Below are 21,428 nucleotides of genomic sequence, written 5' to 3' on the forward strand. Positions count from 1 at the left end.
AGGCAGCCACGGGAAGCAACGTTTTAGAAAGCCTTTTAAAATGATATTCATTCTGTAGAAACTTGGCTCTTCGTATATATTTTTCTTTACTTATGTAACGCAAATATTCTCGTGAATATTTTTTAAAGTTTTGACTATATTACAATTAATTATTAGTTGTATAATATTAAAAATGTTGTATTTATATAGTGAGTACGGGAATTTATATAAATCGCACAGAACATTATAGTACCGAAAAAAACTACTGTTCCCGTGAAAAATTTACTTTGGTGAAGTAGGTGATCTAGTTTCAAGTATTCTTTCAGTTCAAAAAATTCTTGATTGGCAGTATGTATTTAGAAATTAAAATGCCCATTTTTCTACATAGTATATATATATTTGATTTAGTTCCACATTTAAACTAGAATCCACCATCACTTATGAAACATTCAGCATATAACACTCTATTTCCTAAAGACATAAGCCAAAATATATGACGAGACTAGTAAAGCAGAACATTTCGTCTGGCAGCATTAACCGTAAACATACCAACATCTTATGAGCAAGTGCATATAATCCCAAGTTATTAATATGCACAGATCATGTAGATAGCTTCTTCGAGCGAACTTGCCTTAATGACCTGCATGATGCAAAACAATGGAATGGATTATAAGTGCAATAATGAGATATTGTAAAATGGTTCCACAATTCCACAATTTCAAACTTTTAAATTCGATAGCTAATACGCATCATCATTGTTGTCAAAAACAAGACGCACGACTGCTATAGCGTACAATTAAACTTCTGTTATGTCTCGTCGTGCGGCCACAAAAGTGTTAGACGCCCTCAAGTCACTGCTGGATGCACTTCTTGCATTACATACTGCACTTCTATAAGGATGAATATCGAGAACGGAACATAGCCTGCCACAGTTTGATTGGTTGGCTACCATGCTGACCCAATGCGGATTAGTGCATTTTAACGACTGCAAATACGAGAATACATGTCCTAACGTCCCTTCTGAAGCACGAAAGAGCTTAAAATGGTAAAATATCATTAATTCATCTCAAGTACAGGCTGCGTACAAATATAAGTTTGTATAACATTTGTGTAGATGATTCTCTGCTGATTATGGTTATTCATCCAATAACCGAATACTGAAAAAGTTACTTAACCGCCACTATCGTAAGGCGAGCGCGGTAACTACAGCTTCATCGAGCTACATATATGGTCATATCAATTGAAATACTTACAATTACCGTAAGTTTCAAAACTCGCGCAATACCTAATAAAAATACTCGTTATTTTAAATTGAAGCATCTTTGAGTAAATAAAAACATCGAAATGGAAACTTTGCAAATAAGAAAAAATGTCACTAAACTTGAACGAAGTTGGAACTAACAGAAACTTCAGAAAATCCTTTGCATTGACTACATTTTAGTTGATTAAAACCTGTTCAACTTTTCATTCCATTTGCAAGTTTACCTTTTCAGACGCTCCATGGTCCATTTTCTAGCATTGTCATAATGTTCCGAAATCATAGTCGAAATCTCATTATGCGCATATTACAGCCACCGGGACTAAACTAGATCCACGTGTGGTCGCCAACGAGATAGCATTCCGATTCAATATCACCTCTGTTACAGTTTCATAAGGCACAAATGCTATATTGCATTTACAACACAGCCGAGATCAATTATTAACCGCTGAAACCAAATAGCGAATTACAACGTTGGAAGAGCGGTGTACTTCTCTATATAGTCGGTTATTCGTGGGATTAGACTGATATCTGGGGCTTGTTATATCAGAGCTGGCGATAGCGGCGTCAATCCTATCCTATGCGAGTCATTATCGTAAACGTTAATGACCACGACAATTACTAGCCGCCTCGGAGCTTCATCCAGAGCCTCCGAAATTGAACATTCCCAATCTATCGCTCCCGCCCGATTTGTCCCTCTATAAACTCCTTCCAATCGAGTGGCTTTAATTAAAATAGTTCCACCGGAAAAATAGTAAGGGAGTAACTTCATTTATTCCCCAGTCCCAGTTTTTTTCGTTTCAAAACCGTCATTTTTCTATGGATACGCGTTCACAATTTTACGGCTCGTAAAACAAACTGGAAGTTTGATTTTTCTGGGAAAAACTGGTTTTTGCGGATAAATTTGATTTCTCGAATTAAAAACACTCCTAGTCCTTTTTCAAGTCGTACTGGAAAAGGACGTTTTTCTGCTAAAAGTCCACATTCAGTCTATAAGTTTTTCTGTGTGCCATTTTTTTTATTTCGTTTTAAAAGCGGACCGTTCCGTTAGCGCTTTGATTTCACATTTTACGAGAGTATTTTTTTAGTAACAAGCGATTAAGCAACTTTGCAGCAAAAGGTAGAACTATTAAATGGGATTGATATAAAATATTACCAAGTATCAGAAAACGGAGGCTTGTCGATATTTCACAACGAGAAAGTTTTACGTAAAGGAAATGAGTAGTTCGTTTCCGTCCAGAAGTCGTCGCGTAATATACAAAGAGAGGCTACTCGAGAGACAATGGAGTGGCTTCCAATATTAATGATGCGCCGAGAATGCACACAGAGGCAGCCGGTTTCAAAAGCCTCCCATTGATACTCATTAACTATTGATTCATAAGTAATACCCTTTTACCGGCAACGGGTGGAACGCTCCGGACAACTTTTCAAATTTAAATGCGAAAGAGGATTTTTAAGCTGCAGCAGCGATCTAAATTTGATAGAGGAATTTTGATATGGTTTATATATATATATATATATATATATATATATATATACATATATATATATATTTGGTTTTCTTTTTATTTCAGTGCCGTTGACTTAACAATTTGTTAGAAATTTATGTTCATAATGATTGTTTTCTCCACAACTCTCGGCAATAACTAATTTAAAGAATAATATAATATAACTAGAAACTAGTTTTACATTTTATAGTTAGCTAGTAGCAACGTTATAAATATTTATTCGTTTTCATGTTCTAATTTCTCTTTAAAATATTCGCAATTCATTTTGACAAGAATTTCCAATTCTCTTGGTTCTAAAAATAAAAAATAATTCTAAAAGCTAAGTCAATTGACATTCAAAATAATAACTTCTTGTTTCTTTTTTACGATCGAAACACAAACAATTTTATTTTTTTAATTTGAAATAACGAACGCCATTTTTTCTCTATGACTCGTAAACCTTTGAATCTTTGCAGCGGTGTTTGAAGTCGATTCCCGCTCATCCGCTTTGTTCACACGAGCGCTGCGCACACATCCACCTGCTGAGTGCCGGCAGTGAGTGCTGAACGTATTTACGCAGACCGATTACGATTCCGATGACGTATGCCAGTATTGAAAGAATATAAAATGACGCGTCAGAAATTATAGGCATGGAAATATTTTAATATGTGATAATGGTTGCACCGTTGACTGCAAAGTCTGAAAAAGTCTTAAAATATGTTATTTTCATAATTGTTTTTTCTCGACAAAACATACCGACACACCACACCACCACACAGCCCGTATCGACACATTTATCCCAACGTACAAAGACAATGGATAACGCTATGGGATAATGATTAAAATACAAATATTTTACATCTTATAGACATGTTTGTTTATTTGAAACAATATAACAAAGCATAACAAGTGGTGTCATGAAGTGCTGTGCGTATTTACGCTAAGCGATTACGCATTGATAATTTGAGCGACGCATGTCAAATTACTCTACTTAAATGACACATTGTGCGACGGTAATATCGGCGAATGCAATGGTTTTGGGCAGCTTGCTGTGGTGTTAACTGTACGCGAGAACATGAAGCAAATTTATGGTCCCATATATGTTCACATATATTATTTTTCTATGTAAGTTAGCTTTTATTTTTTCACGCGCACGGCAGTCTCCCGCTAAAAACCACCTCTCCTCTTACGGATCTACTGGAAAATAGGTCTTTTAAAATAACTAGATCCCTTGTTTTGTTGTTTAGACTTTTTTCTGTAATTTTTGTGTACATAAACGTATAAATAAATAAATTCTGCCACCTTTGAATTTCACTTCTCAAATTAATGTTTGAATCTTGAATATACACTAATAAAATTCATGAAGACTGTAAAAAATTGCATGTTTAGTTTACCCCTGGTACCAGTTAGTCCACGCTGTAAATAAACTCAGAAATAGTATTTCACAATGTCCATAAAGTTTCCGCGAAAAATTGTACACAGAGTTTGTGGACTTCGTGACTATTATAAAGCCATAAGACTATTTAATCAGAGTTGTTATAAGGTCATCAGATTACGGTTTCGCAGGTATCCTATAAAGATGAGTGTAAGAGGGAGTTAACTGCGTAAAGTAATCGGCCCAAGTCTTTGTTTTACGACTCGCACTTTGCATATCCCGACAGATGTTGAGACAATAAACCGTAGCGCGGCCATCCCGGCCCGTTGTTACTTGTTATTCCGCCTAAATCTATCCTTTAGAGGCTTAGAAACGTGCTCAACGATACTTTTATGAAACAGGTATGAGTGCCTTAAAGATGTAACATGTTTACACTACTCGCTCCCAACGATAAACCCCTCCTTTATTTTAGGCCGTGCGTGTATTGACTCGTGCAAGTGCCGTTGACTTGTGTAAAGTTTTGATTGTGGGCAGTTATTAAAACGCTTTTGTAGTTTGATGGGCTATCAATTAACCTAGATTTAACATTGTTACGAAGTTTATTGAATTTACCCACATTATTTTGTTTACGTCATAATTTGTTTGACAACGTCACTTAAAATAATTAATATTTACTAATATAAACCAAATGCGGCGCAATTTACAAATTGAATGTAAAAAAGGTATTTTAGTTTTACTTCAAAAACCAATGTTTACCAAGTACTCGCTAATAATTTGAATAGGTTATCTTTCTATGAAACCATAAACGCTCATGCTCAGTTATAACAAAAATGCAATAAAAAGTTAATTTGACCCTCAAAACTGCTAACTCCACTGTAAAAGTTGCGACTGGATGGGCGTTCTCTGCAACAACTATATTGCCAAAATCAGCACGAAAACTGTTCTGTAGTGTTCGGCAAACAAGCGTTGCAATATACGGTGCCTGGTCACACACACAGGACAGGAAATATACCCCGGCAACCCAGCAACTTTAAGATGGCTCTTATTCGAGAGCAAAGTTCTGTATTTCGAACGCCATTGTAAATATTTGGATTCTCGCTGCGGTCTTAACAAGTGAACCGTACCGAACTCTTCCGCGCACGTCTTCATTCGAAAGCTAGGCGAGTCCGCGCCTCGCTCCTCGCATCCCAATGCTACCAACCCCCACCCCTATACGCAATTAAAACGATATTATCGGTATTATATTACCTTTCCTTACCCTACACGCTTTCTCTTTCGGATTTTCTCCACAAAGTATGGAAGAATAATCCCAGATAAAAATGTTATTAAGAGAATGTAATACTCGGATTTAGGAGCTCGTGATTGATTTATAATTTCGCGTAAGGAGCCTGCACGTCTTAACGAGATGAATATAGATGATCTTGTAAATTGATTCGAAATTAAATCATACCTTAGCTCTATTTTGAATACACATCACTAGCCCAATGCCGATTAGACAATCGGTAATTCCAATTGATTTTCAAAAAAATAAAATTCATGCAATTTTTTTATAACTGCCTGAATACTTAGCGCTCAAGCAATAAAACTAATTAAGACAAAACTTTGTTGAAAATATTGTAAATGTGTGAGCGCATCCTTGGTTCCGTTTATCCGATTTGTAATTCATATACTTAGACCATCGCTCGGATGTTACAAGCAGTTCAATGGACAAGGAGCAGTGTTGTAACCACAACAAGGGTATTCCCGTCTTGTGTCCGATGATCCCGCAAATCCCGTCCCTCGCGTCTCGGGCACGTCTTCCTTACGGATTACGCGCCTCGCGACGATCCCCTGACCGCAACAATCATACCAGACTAACTATCTAAAATATCCCCCTATCTGTTGAATAAACGAACGAACACTAAGAACACTATGCTATCTTGTTTTCCTAACACTAATTACAAACCACCTCTGACCCGACCCAACGATCTCGACGCAAAAATGATGTTAACAAATTACGAGAATTCCAAGTTACACTAATTTCACTCTATCATAACTCCTCTCGCAAAATTTATAAGGAAAATTTATTTTTTCCAGTTTCCTACCTCCTGAAAACATAAAAAGATTACGCGCCATTGAAATTTCGCCTTTAACTGAATTAACCGGGTTTTTATTAAATTTTAACTTTAAACGAAATTATCTTTTTTAATTTTGACTTATAATAAAATTTAATGTATGACTTTAGTAACATTTCGTTAGAAAGTTGGGCAAAAGAAATAATGCGCCCACGCTGCTACAGGTCGCAATCGCAGGCCAAAGTGTGTCGTAAAACAAGGCAGTCGCGAATAAAAAGGACGGAATCTTATTAAAGTAAATATTTATGGCATTGCTATCAACCGATTGGACGAGGGTTCCATCGCCCTTGATAAATTGTCCCGCCGGTTGCGGCCTAACGGCCACTCTCCCAAATATTTCTCGTGTTACATACCGCTCTAAAAAAATCGATGTGTTTGATTTATGGTATAATTTCCTTTCACGCCTTTTGATAAGTTTCCTTCGAATTTCTGGTGTAAATACGTCTCGAGAAGCATTTTATCGAGTAAATCTTGCCCACATCAGGCTTTGAGCCCCGGCGCAGCAATAAACAAGTTGCGGAGTTTCGGAATTTAAAAGTTGAGCATCTCGCAGCAAAAAGTAGCGGCGGAGTGGTATTTCTATTTTACCTGAGCGGAGACAATAAGGTTGTCTCCACACAATCAGTTGTACGAGAAACTTGATTGTTCCCGCTCTATTCAACTTCACAATGGAGAAAATGAAGAGGAGCCAATTCTTTCTGCAACAGCTTTTATCCGGCATTTTGTTCGTTTGCCCAAAGTTTGCATTTTGATTCGACATCGTGAATGCATTAGATGCGCGCACATATTTGTTTTGGCATCAAACGACTGCGGAACAGCTATTTCGATAAACTGTTTGCGTTCTCAAAAGATTAGCTCCTTGTAATCTCGGAGTATTGCCTCACGCGCGCTGTCTCTATGGACGGGAGCTCGCTTCTGCGAACACATTTTACACTATTTTACTTTCGCATTATTATGGAAAGTACTCATATTTTGTACTTGGAAAATAAATTACTATCTTTGAAGATAGTTTTATGTTCATGTAAACCAAGTTGCATTGCTGTTTTCTAGGGATTTTATAAATCTTTAATAAGATCTTTAAGACGAATTGTGAACCCGCACTTTTTGTGGCAGATATTACACACATCTCAATAGGCATTCATTGCGTGCATCATAAATTCAGGTGTTTTTATTTTATATACGAATACACGAATTGAGATATTTACTAAAATAATAAATACATTACAATAAGGAACGTTGTGGTCATGAAAACGTATTCCATATTTGTGAGATGATTAGGTACGTGTATTTTGCCACAAATATAAAAACCCAATTACTTTTGTTCGATTAATATACTTTCTTGCGGTATTGGTACCAATAATACGGTTCGCTTCAGTTAATAGGTTTCTAATAAGCATTGATCGCCTAACGTCGGCGGCGTCGTAGAATTCCCTTTTCTAATAATTCAGTATTTTTCCGCTAATAACTAGTACGATTAACTTGTTATTATTAGCCGGAGTCAGAAGCAATCCGGCAATTATTTATGAAGCAAACATTCTGTCAGGACAGAGCACGTTGATAAAACTTTTGCACAACTATTACGTCAGCAGGGACAATTCCCGAGCATCTCTTAATTATTGTGCTGCGTATTTTGTATTACAATAATGAAGCGAAACAATAACAAAAGTTTGGACGTTGGAGCGCGGCCGGCAACTTCGCCTGCTCATTTGAGTGCTTGTTGAGTTCACTTCTAATGAAAACTTGCTAGTTACTGCCATACAACATTACTTTTATTCGGCAGTGAGGACATGAGATATTTCCATCAACTTTGTTCGAACTCAGTTAGATAAGTAAAAGTAACTATGGACTCCGTAAAAATTAAAAAATATAGCGAGAGGCGTGGAGGGTACAAAGTGGAGGACTAAGGTTGTAACGTTCGTTATCGACGCCTACAATAAGTCGCGTTTTATACGGTTATTATAGCCCCATAAACGGCACCGGCCGGTATTCCATACAGTGCGGGGCAGATTATACTGCCGGGGCCGGGCGGGGTCGCTCCACGGCCCCGGAGCCCATGTACGCGACAGATGTATCGAGATATATAATATCGTGAGACACATTTATAATCTTTGCTTCGAACCTTCCATTTTCTTTTATTAAAATAGCGAGAGCCAGCGCAGGTGCAAACTTGGGACGAATTAATAAGAATCCAGGCTCAATACGTTTTCGATATATTCGACAGAGACTGGATAAATTGTAGAGTAATAAAAACACGTGAGCCGAATACCTTATTTCAACACGTTCGCTGAGGAAAATGTGCTAAGCCTAAAAAGCATTAGCAATTTTTTGTATGAATATTACTTCATATTAGGTGCAAATGCATATTTAGTTGACGCGCTGGAATCGTTTATTCAATGGAATTAAATAAATCTCTTAGAATATATTAATGAAATCTTGACATCAAGTATACATAGATTATAATTTGTTCTGAAAAAATAAGTACTAATTTAACTTCAATCGAATGAAACAAAATCCCAAGAGAAAATATTAGTTTCAATTCTCAATGGACCGTGCAATGCATTGTTAGATTCATTTGTCAAAGGCTGAAGAGCCAAACTCGGTAGCAAATCACCTGTAAGCCTCCAGATTTAATTAAAGTATTCCTCCTAAAAAATAAAGGTAAGTATCCACCGTAATTGAAGCCGGAGGGAGAAATAAAGTTAACTCTCGGACCGTCGCAGGGAAAGTTTCATTAGCGCTTCACAGCTACAATTGCGAATTCAAATAATTATGTTTACGAAATCCTTTTCTTACGTAAAGATTTATCTTGTCTATTGTCAGAGGAGTGACGCAGACGAATTTCACGAAAATGCCCCATTTATCGTGTAGCACACAAAGGCTACACGAATCCCAAAACTTTTTACGTGGTCAGTGACAATGCCTTCTCCCTTTTCTTTTAACGTTTCGTTCCCAAGTTTTAGTCTATTGTGTTTGCACGGTGCGCGATGGCAAAACACGCGAGGGCTAATGTTCTATTTAGAACAAGTTAATTTACTTTGATTCGCTCCATATTTGCTTAGCCACTGCGCCCGCAGATAACTTCACTCGTGCCAGTTGACGCTTGCTTCACATAAAGCTGTGTACCGACTTCAAAGTCTTTATTTCCTCTCGGTAAATATTTTTAAACTTATTACTAATTAACTTGGTTTGATTAATATAAATAAGAAAACTGAACGTGTTTCAAAAAAAAATTCATTCAAATCAAAAGGATCCGTCTTGAGAACGATAGTAAATATAAAATGGATCACATAAAAAAACTATGATACAAAAGAAAATGTACACAAGTTTCTTTTTTCGCCACTTATTGTTATTTACCCGACGACATCATTCCCGAACGGCTAAAATTAATAAATTCGCGAGGTGTCCAAATGTTCACTTGTATTTTTCCTCAGTGAATACAAAAGTTTATTCAGTTTACAGACCCGCATAAATAAGGCAGGATTTCGTCTCGCGGTTCTCAACTACATAATACTCAAATACTACACATCTCTATTCTAAACATCAAAACGTTTCACCATCATCATATATACGTCTCCCGGCAATGTTTTATTTAAGTGGGGATTGTTTCCAATCGTTTTTATTGGGAAAGCAATAACGCAGAAACGATTCTCGTGATATACCGCGCCGACCTTATAATGCATAAAGAAAATCCGGTCATCTATGGAACTCGACTGAACCCTTATTTGCCTTTACGGGTTAGTATCTTCGGCTCGATTCCTACCCAAAGCCGACCGACCGCGCGTGAAATACCAAGTACGACCTAGTTACAACCGCGTGTTTGGTTATGGTTAGGCCACTTCGAAAGGTGATGGACTGAATATTAACAGCCATCAGAGCCGGATTATAAAGATCGCAGGTATAATGTTTAGACCTGTATTGATTGACGGGTATAAAGACGATAATATGTTCTAGTCACCTTCATTAACATCGGGGATTCGTGACATTGATCTCGATCTCGTGTTTCAAAGGTCGATACACGGAGGGCAATAAGCAGGTCGTCGACGGTGAGTTTTAGGGTTCTGTATCAAAGTAAAATGGGTTTTGTTAAGCGTTTTCTGTCTTTCATCAGTATCCTCTTTAAATGTAAAAAAGATAAATGTTACATATTTATTTAAACTTCATTGAAGTGCAAAGGGCGGACTTAAATGCTAAAAGCGTTCACCTGATTTCAAGCTGCTGGAAAAACTGAAAGATTTATAGCGATATGTATTTAACTAACTAAATAATATTAATGTATATATTCATATATAAATATTTGAATTGTTAGAAAAAATATATAAAAAAATAAGTAAATGTTAACTAATTGGAAATATAAGGTTTCAATAGTAAATCTTCAAACAATAATGCATCCAATCAAGAGGTTGACATGGGAACCTTGATCCGCATATCCGCCTCGCGCTTGACCGGTTTTTTATAGGCATGTCAGCATAATCGGGGCGCCTCTGTTTGCCGAGCGCCGCCAGTAGGAGCCGGTAATGCTGTTTGTCCTAGAGGGCGCCCGTCACGTGTGTGTTTCTTAATCGTTATGGCGACTACACACTATCGGTGAACTGAGACTGCCGACGCGAATAAACGTATATTGCGTAGTTCTCAATTCTTTATTTGCATCCTTAATGTAAGTAACAGATCTTTCGTTTTATAATAGAACATTTATTAAGTTACGGGCGCAGCAATTGAAGAGGGGCTGACTTGTCCATAATTACTTAATATTAATTCAATTCCATTGAGTAGATCATTTATTTTCTATATATTATTATTTATTAATTATTTCCAATTTATTTTATTTCCAATTAATTATTTTGTTTAGTTTGCGCGAGAAATTTTATTTATCGCAAGGAAAATCAAATCAAGGAATCAATTTGGCAAACTGTTTGCCGATAGTGTATAGCCGGCATTAATGATCGACGGCAACACCTGTATGGTCGACTAGGTTGAGACCTGCTGGACCTTCGAGACTCGATCCAAAAGCAATATTTTCCCAATGTCAGCCCAAAAAATCCGAACCCATCCGTTATTTGCGTTTGTGCCGTACTTTTTGGAAATAAACTGTTAATATTAAAATTTAAAAAAACCGCAGTGTCCGAAGTTTCTTGCTCTTCCTCTCATCTGCTAGAAAAGAGTTGTTGGTTTTCAAACGCCTGACCACATTTTTTCCAAACATACCTAAGAACACTCTCGATTTAATTCTCTTTCAAATAAAAAAATACAGGCCAAAATCGGTTCGGCCGCTATGATGCCACGGACAGACATACAGATACACAGACACGTCAAAATTATAACTCTTCTCCTTCTTCGTCAGTGGTTAAAAATACAGAGCATTAAATCATACATGCATAAACACGTCCAATCTTCCTAAAATATATATTCAATCCGTCATTTTGACCATTTTTTTCGAAATAATATCTACAAGTAAGTCACTCATCTCCTAGATTAGGACTATAGAGATCAATTTTTGCAGACCCAGTGGATTTCTTGATTCGAAATAAACCCACTCGAATAGGTGACGTGTTAGCCGTGTAGATGAAGTCGTATTAGAAAGGTGCAGTGGGTACTAGATCGACAGGCTTGCCGATCGACTTGTTTTGTTTACCACTTAAAGCGCGAATTTCAGCGACGTCAGGAGATTACGTGATTCGAGTTAAACTCCCAACGTGTTGGAGATTGAAGTATTTACTCGTGTGATAAGTCCCTGATAATGTCTAATTTTGGCGTGTTCCCAGTATTTAGAGCTGTGACGCCCCAAAGCCGTCCTATTTTAGGTTTTTATTTAAAAAAAAACAATGTCCATTTTAAGCATTGTTTTTTTAAAGTTCTAAATTATTTTTATAGTAATATTTATGTAAATATAGTGCAACAATTTTTGTTTTGAAGTTCTAAATGCATTTCCAGTTCTCTCCTAAACATATCCTTGGCACACATTTTTCTTCAACCATTTTACCTACGTTTGTCCACAAGCGGTTATTATTTCAGATATTCTTTTTATAAAAAAAAAAAACTTTTTTTTAATTTAGCTATCAAATCCCACGGTTGGGCAAAAACGTCCCCTTTTCATTTCCAATAACCTCTATACTTCGCCAGTCGACGCCATTTTATTTTAACTAACAAATAGAAAATTTCGCTATGATTTTGTCCCCGGCAAGCCATCGGGCGTTTCATTAAACTGTTAAGTACAAAGGGCAGCTTGCCCCTACCGGTACAATAAGTACCTGATAGGGCCCGTCGAAACTGATTGACGTGCCTTTTGATATTAACCCAACGCGGAGGTGGCCTTAATTAAAACGATATCAAACGATGAAATTTTCAGCCGTTACGAGTTACAGCGACGTCAATTTGAGAACTTTATGAAATTCTGCGTGTTACAAATCCAAGATTAACGCAGCTTTTTGAAGAAATCATAATAACAAATCATTTTAATTTCTCAAAAATAGTTTTTTTTTTTATTGGTGGCATTCCGATGCTAGATAAAAAATATGGACCAGTAATGGGACACTTTGGGTGGGTTGCACCAATCAACTTTGATTCTAGTGGTAAACCGAATTATTATTTTTTTCATAATATTTTTTTCTAAGTATATTCCATGCACTGAGCATATTGTGAAAAAAAAAACAACCGACATGTACAACTATTTTATACTGGCAACATCGACGTCGGCAAATTTGATATAAAGTTTTTATCAATTTGTTGTTATTATTGTTGTTTTCATGTTCAAAATTAAGTTGTGTAGACGTAAAATCAACTCACCATTAATTTTATTAAATTAAAAAAAAACTAATAATATTTTCTTTTGTTCCAGGTTTCGGTTTCGTCACATTTCAAAGTGAAGACATAGTAGATAAAGTGTGCGAAATTCATTTTCACGAAATCAACAACAAAATGGTAAGTACTACAATCATTATTTACTCGAAGTAAAGAAAGAAATTCATTATTTTAAAAAAAGCTACAGGTTTTGTACCTATTTGCTTACAAACTAACGGAATATATGCCGAAAGGATATGGATTGTACAATCTTAAAATTCCAATTCTTAAAAATAACAATGATGTCGATTGAAATTTTTAAGAATTGGAATTTTAAAATGGCCTTTAACGTTTTTTAGGTTATATTCAAGCCGTGTGCTAAATTTCATAATAATCCGTTCTGGTTTTGCGTGAAATTTATGATATTAGTAAGATAGCACGATTCATTTTCTATCTGTTAACTTGTGCTAATAAACAATGAATGGTCAGGTCAAATAGTGGAGGAAACAAATCATATAGGACCCATGAGAATGAAAATGTAGATTTTTTCCAAATTCTGGAGCTATCCATCTGGGTCAAGAAAGGTCAATAAAGATTTCGGATGTTTACATTCGCGATGACGACTGTATAGCCAAAGTACCCACCGTTTACGAGGGCATTGAACTTTGTGTCAAGTTCATATCGGAGGGTTTGTTTGTAAACTGAAGTCTCAAGTTAAAAAGACTTTTTTCAATGAGATGCGAACAACTTTTATTGGATTACTTTTTTAAAGAAAATTCAAGGTGTGGTGGCTTCTTGTTAAATTAAATTTTCGTGTTCAAAAAGAATGATATCAAACAATTTTATTTCTACAAATAATATTTACTCTTTAAAAATTAAATAAAATTCAAAAAATATAAAAGACGCTAAGATAACAAAAACACCCTGTCTAACCATAGAATATTGGTGCTCAAGCCGAAAAATAAAACTGAAACGAAAGTGTATTATGTGTATTTAAAGTGATACACTTTATACAACTAATTAGTATAAAAACACAATTTACTTACACTTCCCCCTTTACAAGGCCATTAAAATCATGTCGCTCCATAAAAGTGACCCCCGGTTAACGGAGCACGCGAGTTGTCTACGTACAGTCAACAACACATGAACTTATATAAAGTTATTGCAAATCCACCTCTATTACTATTACATAGAGGTCTATGCAGAGTAGCAACAACAGACCTCGCGAGTTGTCTACGTTCTAGTGAAAATTCGGGACATAATCAAATTAATTGCACCCCACCACGCTCAGATGGCGCCAATAAAAATAATTATGCCATAATTACAACGACAATGAACACTGAATAACAATGAGCCTGGTTTTTAGAAGTCACTTTCATATTTAACTAGGATTTCAGTTTGATTTTTGGGAGAAATGGGAATAAAAATTTCGCCTTGTTTGAAATTTATACAAAATACTCTTATCTTTAGAAAACTGGACGCTTACTAACCAACACAAAAATGTCTAAATAGATAAAACTGCTAGTAAAAGATTATTCACAGAATCCACCTTGATTGTTATCAAATTAGGAATATCTATAAGGTACAAGACTAGTTCACAGAACTACCTATATATATTCATACACATAAAAAGCAATTTGAAAGTACAAAATTTTAAAATCTTAATATCAGCCTCATTCATTGCTTTGCCTATTGTTTTCAGGAGTTTCCACACCCATTACTGTCTAAAAGAGAACGTACCTGTCCTTTCGATGCATATTCCCGATATTAATGTCTGTTTTTTGTCTCGTTCTATTGTCCCTGGTTAATGGCAACGGCATGTGTCGAGCGAAATCGTAAGGGTGATGTTCTCCCTAAGTGGAACAAACAACGAACAAAGACATCAAACAAATGGGTAGTGTTTTAGAGTAATTACTCGCTTCCCTGCGAAAAGTAGAGGTGTTCTCTGTTATGTACCTATACTCTCTATGGAAACTAATCGCTTATTATTGTACCCCTTTTTACACAGAAACTCCAGTATAGGTTTATTTTTGACATTTAAACAGCTATGTAGAAATTAAATTATGGTAATCATCAATACATTTTAAATAGCTGCGTAGAAATTACATTATGGTAAACATCACATAGCGTAGATTAAAATATAGTTCAAACTCCGCGTTCGTCTGTTTCTAAGCTTTCTTATTATCTGTTTTCACTGTTATTAAGACATACCTATATACATACATGATGTAGGTACATAAATGACCCCGTACGATGCCATACCAGGATTTAAAATTAAAACAGGGCCGTGTACCAGCGACTAATGAAACTGAAAAATAATGTATTTATTTTAATGAAAATTCAGTGACACCTAACTTTTTTATAATTAAAACGAAAGCACTAACTTCACCGAAAATATCCAGTTAAACATCAAGTCGTATCGAGTACACTGAGTCGACATTTTTTCGAGCGTCGAACAAAACTGATCAGTGCCATACAAACTTCATGCGCGTAAACGTTGTAAAAACTTCGCAAGGTAAACATACATTGTGTACATCACATACACACTTAACGGAATATTAAATTTTGGATACACGCAACTCATAAACAAATCCATTAAAATTCGCCTCGTGTATCATCTAATAGTTATATTTACGTCATAAAGAAAACAGAGGCGTCACGTCAAGGCGTTTTCGTTACGTTTACGTTACGGGTAGCCGCCCCATAAATTTAATATGTCATCTGCTATATTAAAATGGTCGTTAAGCTAATAGCTACTCCGCCCGCGGCAGTGATAGGGTGATGTTGACTCATTTGAGTCATAAAAATATCCGCATTCTTCGTAAATGTTCGACCTACGTGGCGTAGTGGTCATCACGCCCGTCCGCTTAGATGTCCCGGATTCAATTCTCAGCGCGGGTAAATATTTGTACCTACATATTACATATATATTATATAGTTGTCTGGGCGCGGTCTGTCAAAAAGTGACAAGGTTTTATTGAAAGTATCAGGTGGTTTTGCAGTCATAATCTTACCAAATTATAATTTATTTGAAACTGTTCTAGTTAGGTACGTTTGTGTAAAGAAGTGAATGACTACTGAAACTTTTGAGGCACCGAGTGGTAAAATAATTAAGCCATCGGTGTCGATTGTGTAAACTAATTGATAAGAGACACGATTAATTAGTTTGTTAATTCTTCACTTTAATTTAAATAATGTTAAGATGAAATAACACATGAGTGAAACAATATGGTATATTTCAACGCTATTTATTTGAACAAAGCGAAATAATTACGTTCTAAATTTGTATAATCACACCAGAGACACTCCACAGAGATGCATTTGAAAACGTAAATACTCTGCCATTAAAACGCGCGACAAATTCCTGTCACTCCATTACATCCTTACACATTACCGGCTTAATTGCTTCCGCTTACCGTGAATTTTAGAACAAAGCAGCAATGTACTACAAAATGGCTAAAATATAGTGTAGTTTAGATTTCACCTCCTAACATCAATTTCTATTTGCTGGATTTAAGCGGCCTGGGGACACGTACACCTGCGTTTCTTTATGGGGTCACACCTGTTAAAATCACTGAAGAATTAAGAGAAAAAGGACTTTATTATTATCGGGTCAAAGCTGAAAGTTGATGGTATCGATGCTTCAATTCAAGTGTGACCCTAAAGATACGACAGGATTAAAGCGTCCTAAGTCCTCTAGTGAAAAAGTGTACAATTAACGTTCTTCGGGTTACGAGAGTTCGGTTCGTAAAAATCTTTACTAGCAATCTTGTTTCGGAATTTTTTCACTCCGCCTAATATTGCTTTTTACATTTCGTTTATTTCAAGGTAAAAATTTTCCACACATTACACTTTTGCGTGTAAAGCTTAAACATTTACCTAATATTTTAAGGATTTTAATTGCTATGTAAGTAGACTTAGAAGCAAATTCATTTGAATTTTTAAATTAAATTTTAGTTTATTAAATTTCATTTTTCACACTATGTTCAGGTTGTATGTCAAAATGCATAAATCTTAAACATTAACATAACAAAATTGAATTACCTTACCTATATCAAAACTCTCTTTGACGTATAAAAGTATGATTACATAACAGCCGGTTATAAGTTACTGTATACTGTCAAAGTTGCACAAATAAGCAACTTTTATAGCCAAAGCTGCGGTCAGGATTGGCTCAGTTTTTTATTTCCCCGATACGCGTTGGTTTTATTGGACGTTTAACTAATGGTTTTCCAAAACAACGTGACAGCAGAACTCGATGATTCATATCCAAGTTTTTACTCACGCACGAGCAATGGCACATGTTTCACAATTTCCTTTGTTATTTACACTATCGAAACAGACGTAACGAAAATGCACTATCCTTCAGGCGACCGGCATAAACACGTCAGAAAACTCTTTGGAAGCGCACGTTTTGTTCCCCGATCGTGCATACGGAAACAAATGGCTTCCGTTTAGGAAATAACACTAAAAGTAGGCACATTTGAAACTGCCACTTAAATCTTGGGATTCTCGATCGCCATTTCTCTCAGCGTCTTAACACGCTGGTGGCCCGGCCGGCGCACCCTTGTCGTTACTGCCACATTAAAGAATGGCCTACACACCCATGTGTGCCGTACAATTCTGATAGCTCTTGATAAGAAAAAGGATCCCTCTAAAAGCCATTCTGGTACGGATTCTAATGGACATATTTTATGTGATTTCGGCTACCGCTGATAATGATGCAGTGAGTAAATCCGCGTTTGCTTTGTACGCTGTTCGCGTCGCATCCAACTTTTCCTTTGCTGGGTGCCTTTTCTCTTTACAAGTTTTAAAGCGTGGCGTAGCAATGTGATTTAAAAAATTTCAACTTGTAATTCCGTCGGTGCCCTAACGGAGATACGTACTCGTCCTTGCCTCCCTCCCCGGGGCCCCGTCGAACAATCAATCACAGGCTCCTCCAAGCCGTGATTACCATAAACTTCTCGTTTTAGCAGGACCCAGCGCTTCTTCTAAGCTTTATCGATTCGACCATTTTTGCGCCTTCTGTATATCAAGAGCACGGTCGTCCCTTTCATTGAAACTTGCAATTGGCAAGTCGCGCCCCCGAAGATTTCGATGGGCTTATGCTCAGTCCTTTTTCTTTAAACTTTTTCATCCCTCAATCAATGTTTTATAAGGAACTTTTGACCTACAGCCGCTTGATTTCAATTGTTTTCTTTCTTACAAAAATGTGTGCGTTGTATAATAAAAATACATCATAAAATATTTCGGAAATGAAATAACATGCGAATGCAAGTTGAATGTTCTCTCGACATTATATGTCTGAGTATCATTAATAATACAAGTGAATCCATGGCTTTCCTCGTGTGCCCGAGATGCAATACTGCTGCTAACGAGGTTTGGGAACCGCCCTCCTTAACTACCTCTGGGTGTACATAACTACATGTAGTTCCTCCCTGAAGTTGAGATATCCCAAATTAACTACGGGTTAATCATTAGCGCAGAATATGCCGAGGAAACACGTGTATGTTACACTGCCGAAGTAATTTACACTGTGATACAGCTCTGTTTATTACCGCATTAGTCATTTAAGGCGGAGTTACATTCTCTCGCCCATCCTCGCGTAGCTTGGTACGGGACTGATCTCGGCTGTGACGCTCAGAAGCTCAGGGCTAACGTAAAAATAATCTTTTAATTTCAATGATTCGACAACGTGACATATTATGACCGACCGCTTGACTGACTTCTGGGAATGCTGTTGTTGTCATTCAGCTGAAAAGGCTATTCTTAAACCAAAGTAACCTCGTGAGAGGAGCTCCATGGCGCAGTGGTTAGCGCGCTCGGCCTGTGATGATTAAGACACTATCACAATGGTCGGTTATTGGATGGGTGACCAAAATTATCTTGAGCTCCTCCGTGCTTTGGAAGGCATGTAAAAACATTGGTTCCGGTTGTATTTGCAGTCGTTAAAACCCGCCAATCTGCAATGGACCCACGTGGTTAGGTTATGGCCCAAACTCCTTTTTATCCGTATAAGGAAGGCCAGTGCCCCAGCAGTTTAAATGGCTGTTGATGATGAATCGACATATCCACAGGAAGATGTAAAGTGACCCTATTTTAAGGCGGAAACCACACTCCTCAAGGCGGAGTTATATTAGCTCTGGCAAATCACCCATGACTTATCGAGCGAACTGTTCCTTAGCTTTTTAAGTCAAAATTTACAAGTTCGATTATAATCTGATGCCAATCGCCATTTGAACAAGTACCTAATTTCCTACGTACGTATACCTCTACAATATAAATTTAATGGTCATAAGGCGTTCGGCACGCAACTGCGGAGTGACGCAACTGCGTCGACGCAAAGACGTAAATTACGGCTCAACAGGCCTTTCCGGCCGTTAACGATTTCTACTCTAACTTAAATTTGAAGCGTGAAAGAAAATTAATTAATCACACGTGGTGCCGGGGGCGAGCACATGAACTCACCTTACAAAACGTTTAGAGTACAGAGATGGAATTTAAAAAACACAAGCTTATGATGCACATTGCGACAGCATGTCCAAAGAAACATTTTAACTACATACATATTTAGTGTCATTTGGTGATAAAACTTCATAAGACTAATTGTAAAAAGTCGACAATATAAGTAGGTTTTTTTAGGAAAACTTGAGATTAGAATCAAAATTAAGACTAATCGCCAACGCTAACAGTAGACAATTTAAGTAGTTTTTTTTTTTTCAGAAAAACTTGATAATTGAAGGTTTATTTTTTACTCTCTCGTTGTTTTGTTCATCCCATGCCATAGTTGCGCTCGTTCTATGACGCTTTTGCGTGTATACAGCCAACTTTGTAATGTGTGCGGTGCGTCAAAGAAAAGAAAACCGTTTTTACGAAGCTGCCTACCGTAAATAATGTTTACAAAATATACCAACTTGCTTAAATCGATTCACGCACTATTATATGAGTTATTAGGAAATATTTGATGGAACACGTGATATATACAAGTATGTATTAAGGACAGTAATAACAATACTTAATTGGTTGACACAAAGTGGAAAATTTTTGAAAATGTATTTTTTTTTTCTAAAATTTGCAACAGTAATTTTTCCCTCACCAGTTAATTTAAATTCGTTTCTCTATAATTTTTTTTCGGGAAGTTAGGATTTTTTGTCCTGACTATTTTGTACCCATGCTATGGTAAATAAAAATCTATATTGTTACGGTGATAATACACAACATAACTTTTCTTAACGTTTATCAGTAAAATGTCTAACTAATTACTATTAATATTGTATAGTAATACCATAATAAGCATTGAGCGGATCCGATCAGTACTACCACTGAAACCTATTACTATTAATCCCGCCGTTATAGGTATGTTAGATCTGTGGTACCAAGGGGCTCAGCAAATGATCACAGACCGAACTGAGTCGGACGACCGAATATCGATAAAATAAGTTTTAATAGAAAATAATTTAATTATTGAAGTGTTCGTTATCATGTGCCCAATGACTTATGTGTAATTAAAAGTGAATTATCTATATCTGCATTAAAATCAATCTTATAAAATTGTATTAAATGTTAGGCTACCATTTTTTTTCTCTTTTTAATACAATTGATATATCATAGAATTTCAATAGCTTTTCACATAAATCACATTACCCCTTCCACATTACTTTTATGGGCGAATCGAACGTTTTGATCAAGCAAAATGATCCAACCACCGTAAAGTATTGTAAGAAGCTTGCGTAATTGAAACGGTCTCACTGCGTAGGGAGACAATAAACTAGCGACAGCGGTGAGGGCGCGCCCACAGAATAGCGAGGATATAGATCAGTCAAATTCAAAATCAATATTTTTTGTTCAACTTAGAGTAATACTTTCTGATGAACATAACAGTACTATTTCCCGCACTTCGCCCGTGTGAATTTCCAACGGGAATGGTTAGGCACCCTCTTCGCACTTCAAACTATATGTATGCAATTTCAAAAAGATTGGTTGAGTATATAAAGCTTGAAGAGGTAACAAACAAATTTACTTTCGCGTTTATGTTATCAGTAAGGGGTACTTAAAATATTTATTAAAATAATCATAATACATTAATTATTTATGAAAACAATTATTATATCTTTAACTCTAGGTTATTACATTCATTGCTAGTATCGATCGAAATGACAAAATGAAATTAAGTACATACATACGCCGGTATGTCAATAACTAGAACTCAAAGCGAAATTACTAAAACAAAAGCAATCTTCTGCGATCTAAACATTTTGCGTCACGGGTGTCATCAATAAAGGACATACGTTAAGGCAGGCCGGTTCATTACGGCTCGCATCGTCTCCACATCCCATTACGGAGGAGTTAGGAGACGGCAGCAATAAATAGCGGCCGAGGAACCCTGCTTTATTTCTTGCACAATTTCATTTACATTAAAGGTGCTGAGACTCCTTGGAGAC

General features: G+C 36.4%; 1 protein-coding gene across 6 annotated transcripts in view; it reads left to right on the top strand.

Annotated features, from left to right (window-relative positions):
* Positions 1-21,428, top strand: part of Rbp6 (RNA-binding protein 6) — a 473,180-nt gene that overhangs the window by 421,368 nt on the left and 30,384 nt on the right. For all 6 annotated transcript variants that reach the window (XM_053769559.2, XM_053769561.2, XM_053769560.2 and 3 more), the window contains one exon: positions 13,046-13,128. In XM_053769559.2, coding sequence (XP_053625534.1) covers positions 13,046-13,128 — 83 coding nt within the window. The remainder of the gene's footprint in view (positions 1-13,045; positions 13,129-21,428) is intronic.

The sequence above is a fragment of the Plodia interpunctella genome, chromosome 3 (genome assembly GCF_027563975.2).
Source record: "Plodia interpunctella isolate USDA-ARS_2022_Savannah chromosome 3, ilPloInte3.2, whole genome shotgun sequence".
Classification (NCBI taxonomy): Eukaryota; Metazoa; Arthropoda; class Insecta; order Lepidoptera; family Pyralidae; genus Plodia; species Plodia interpunctella.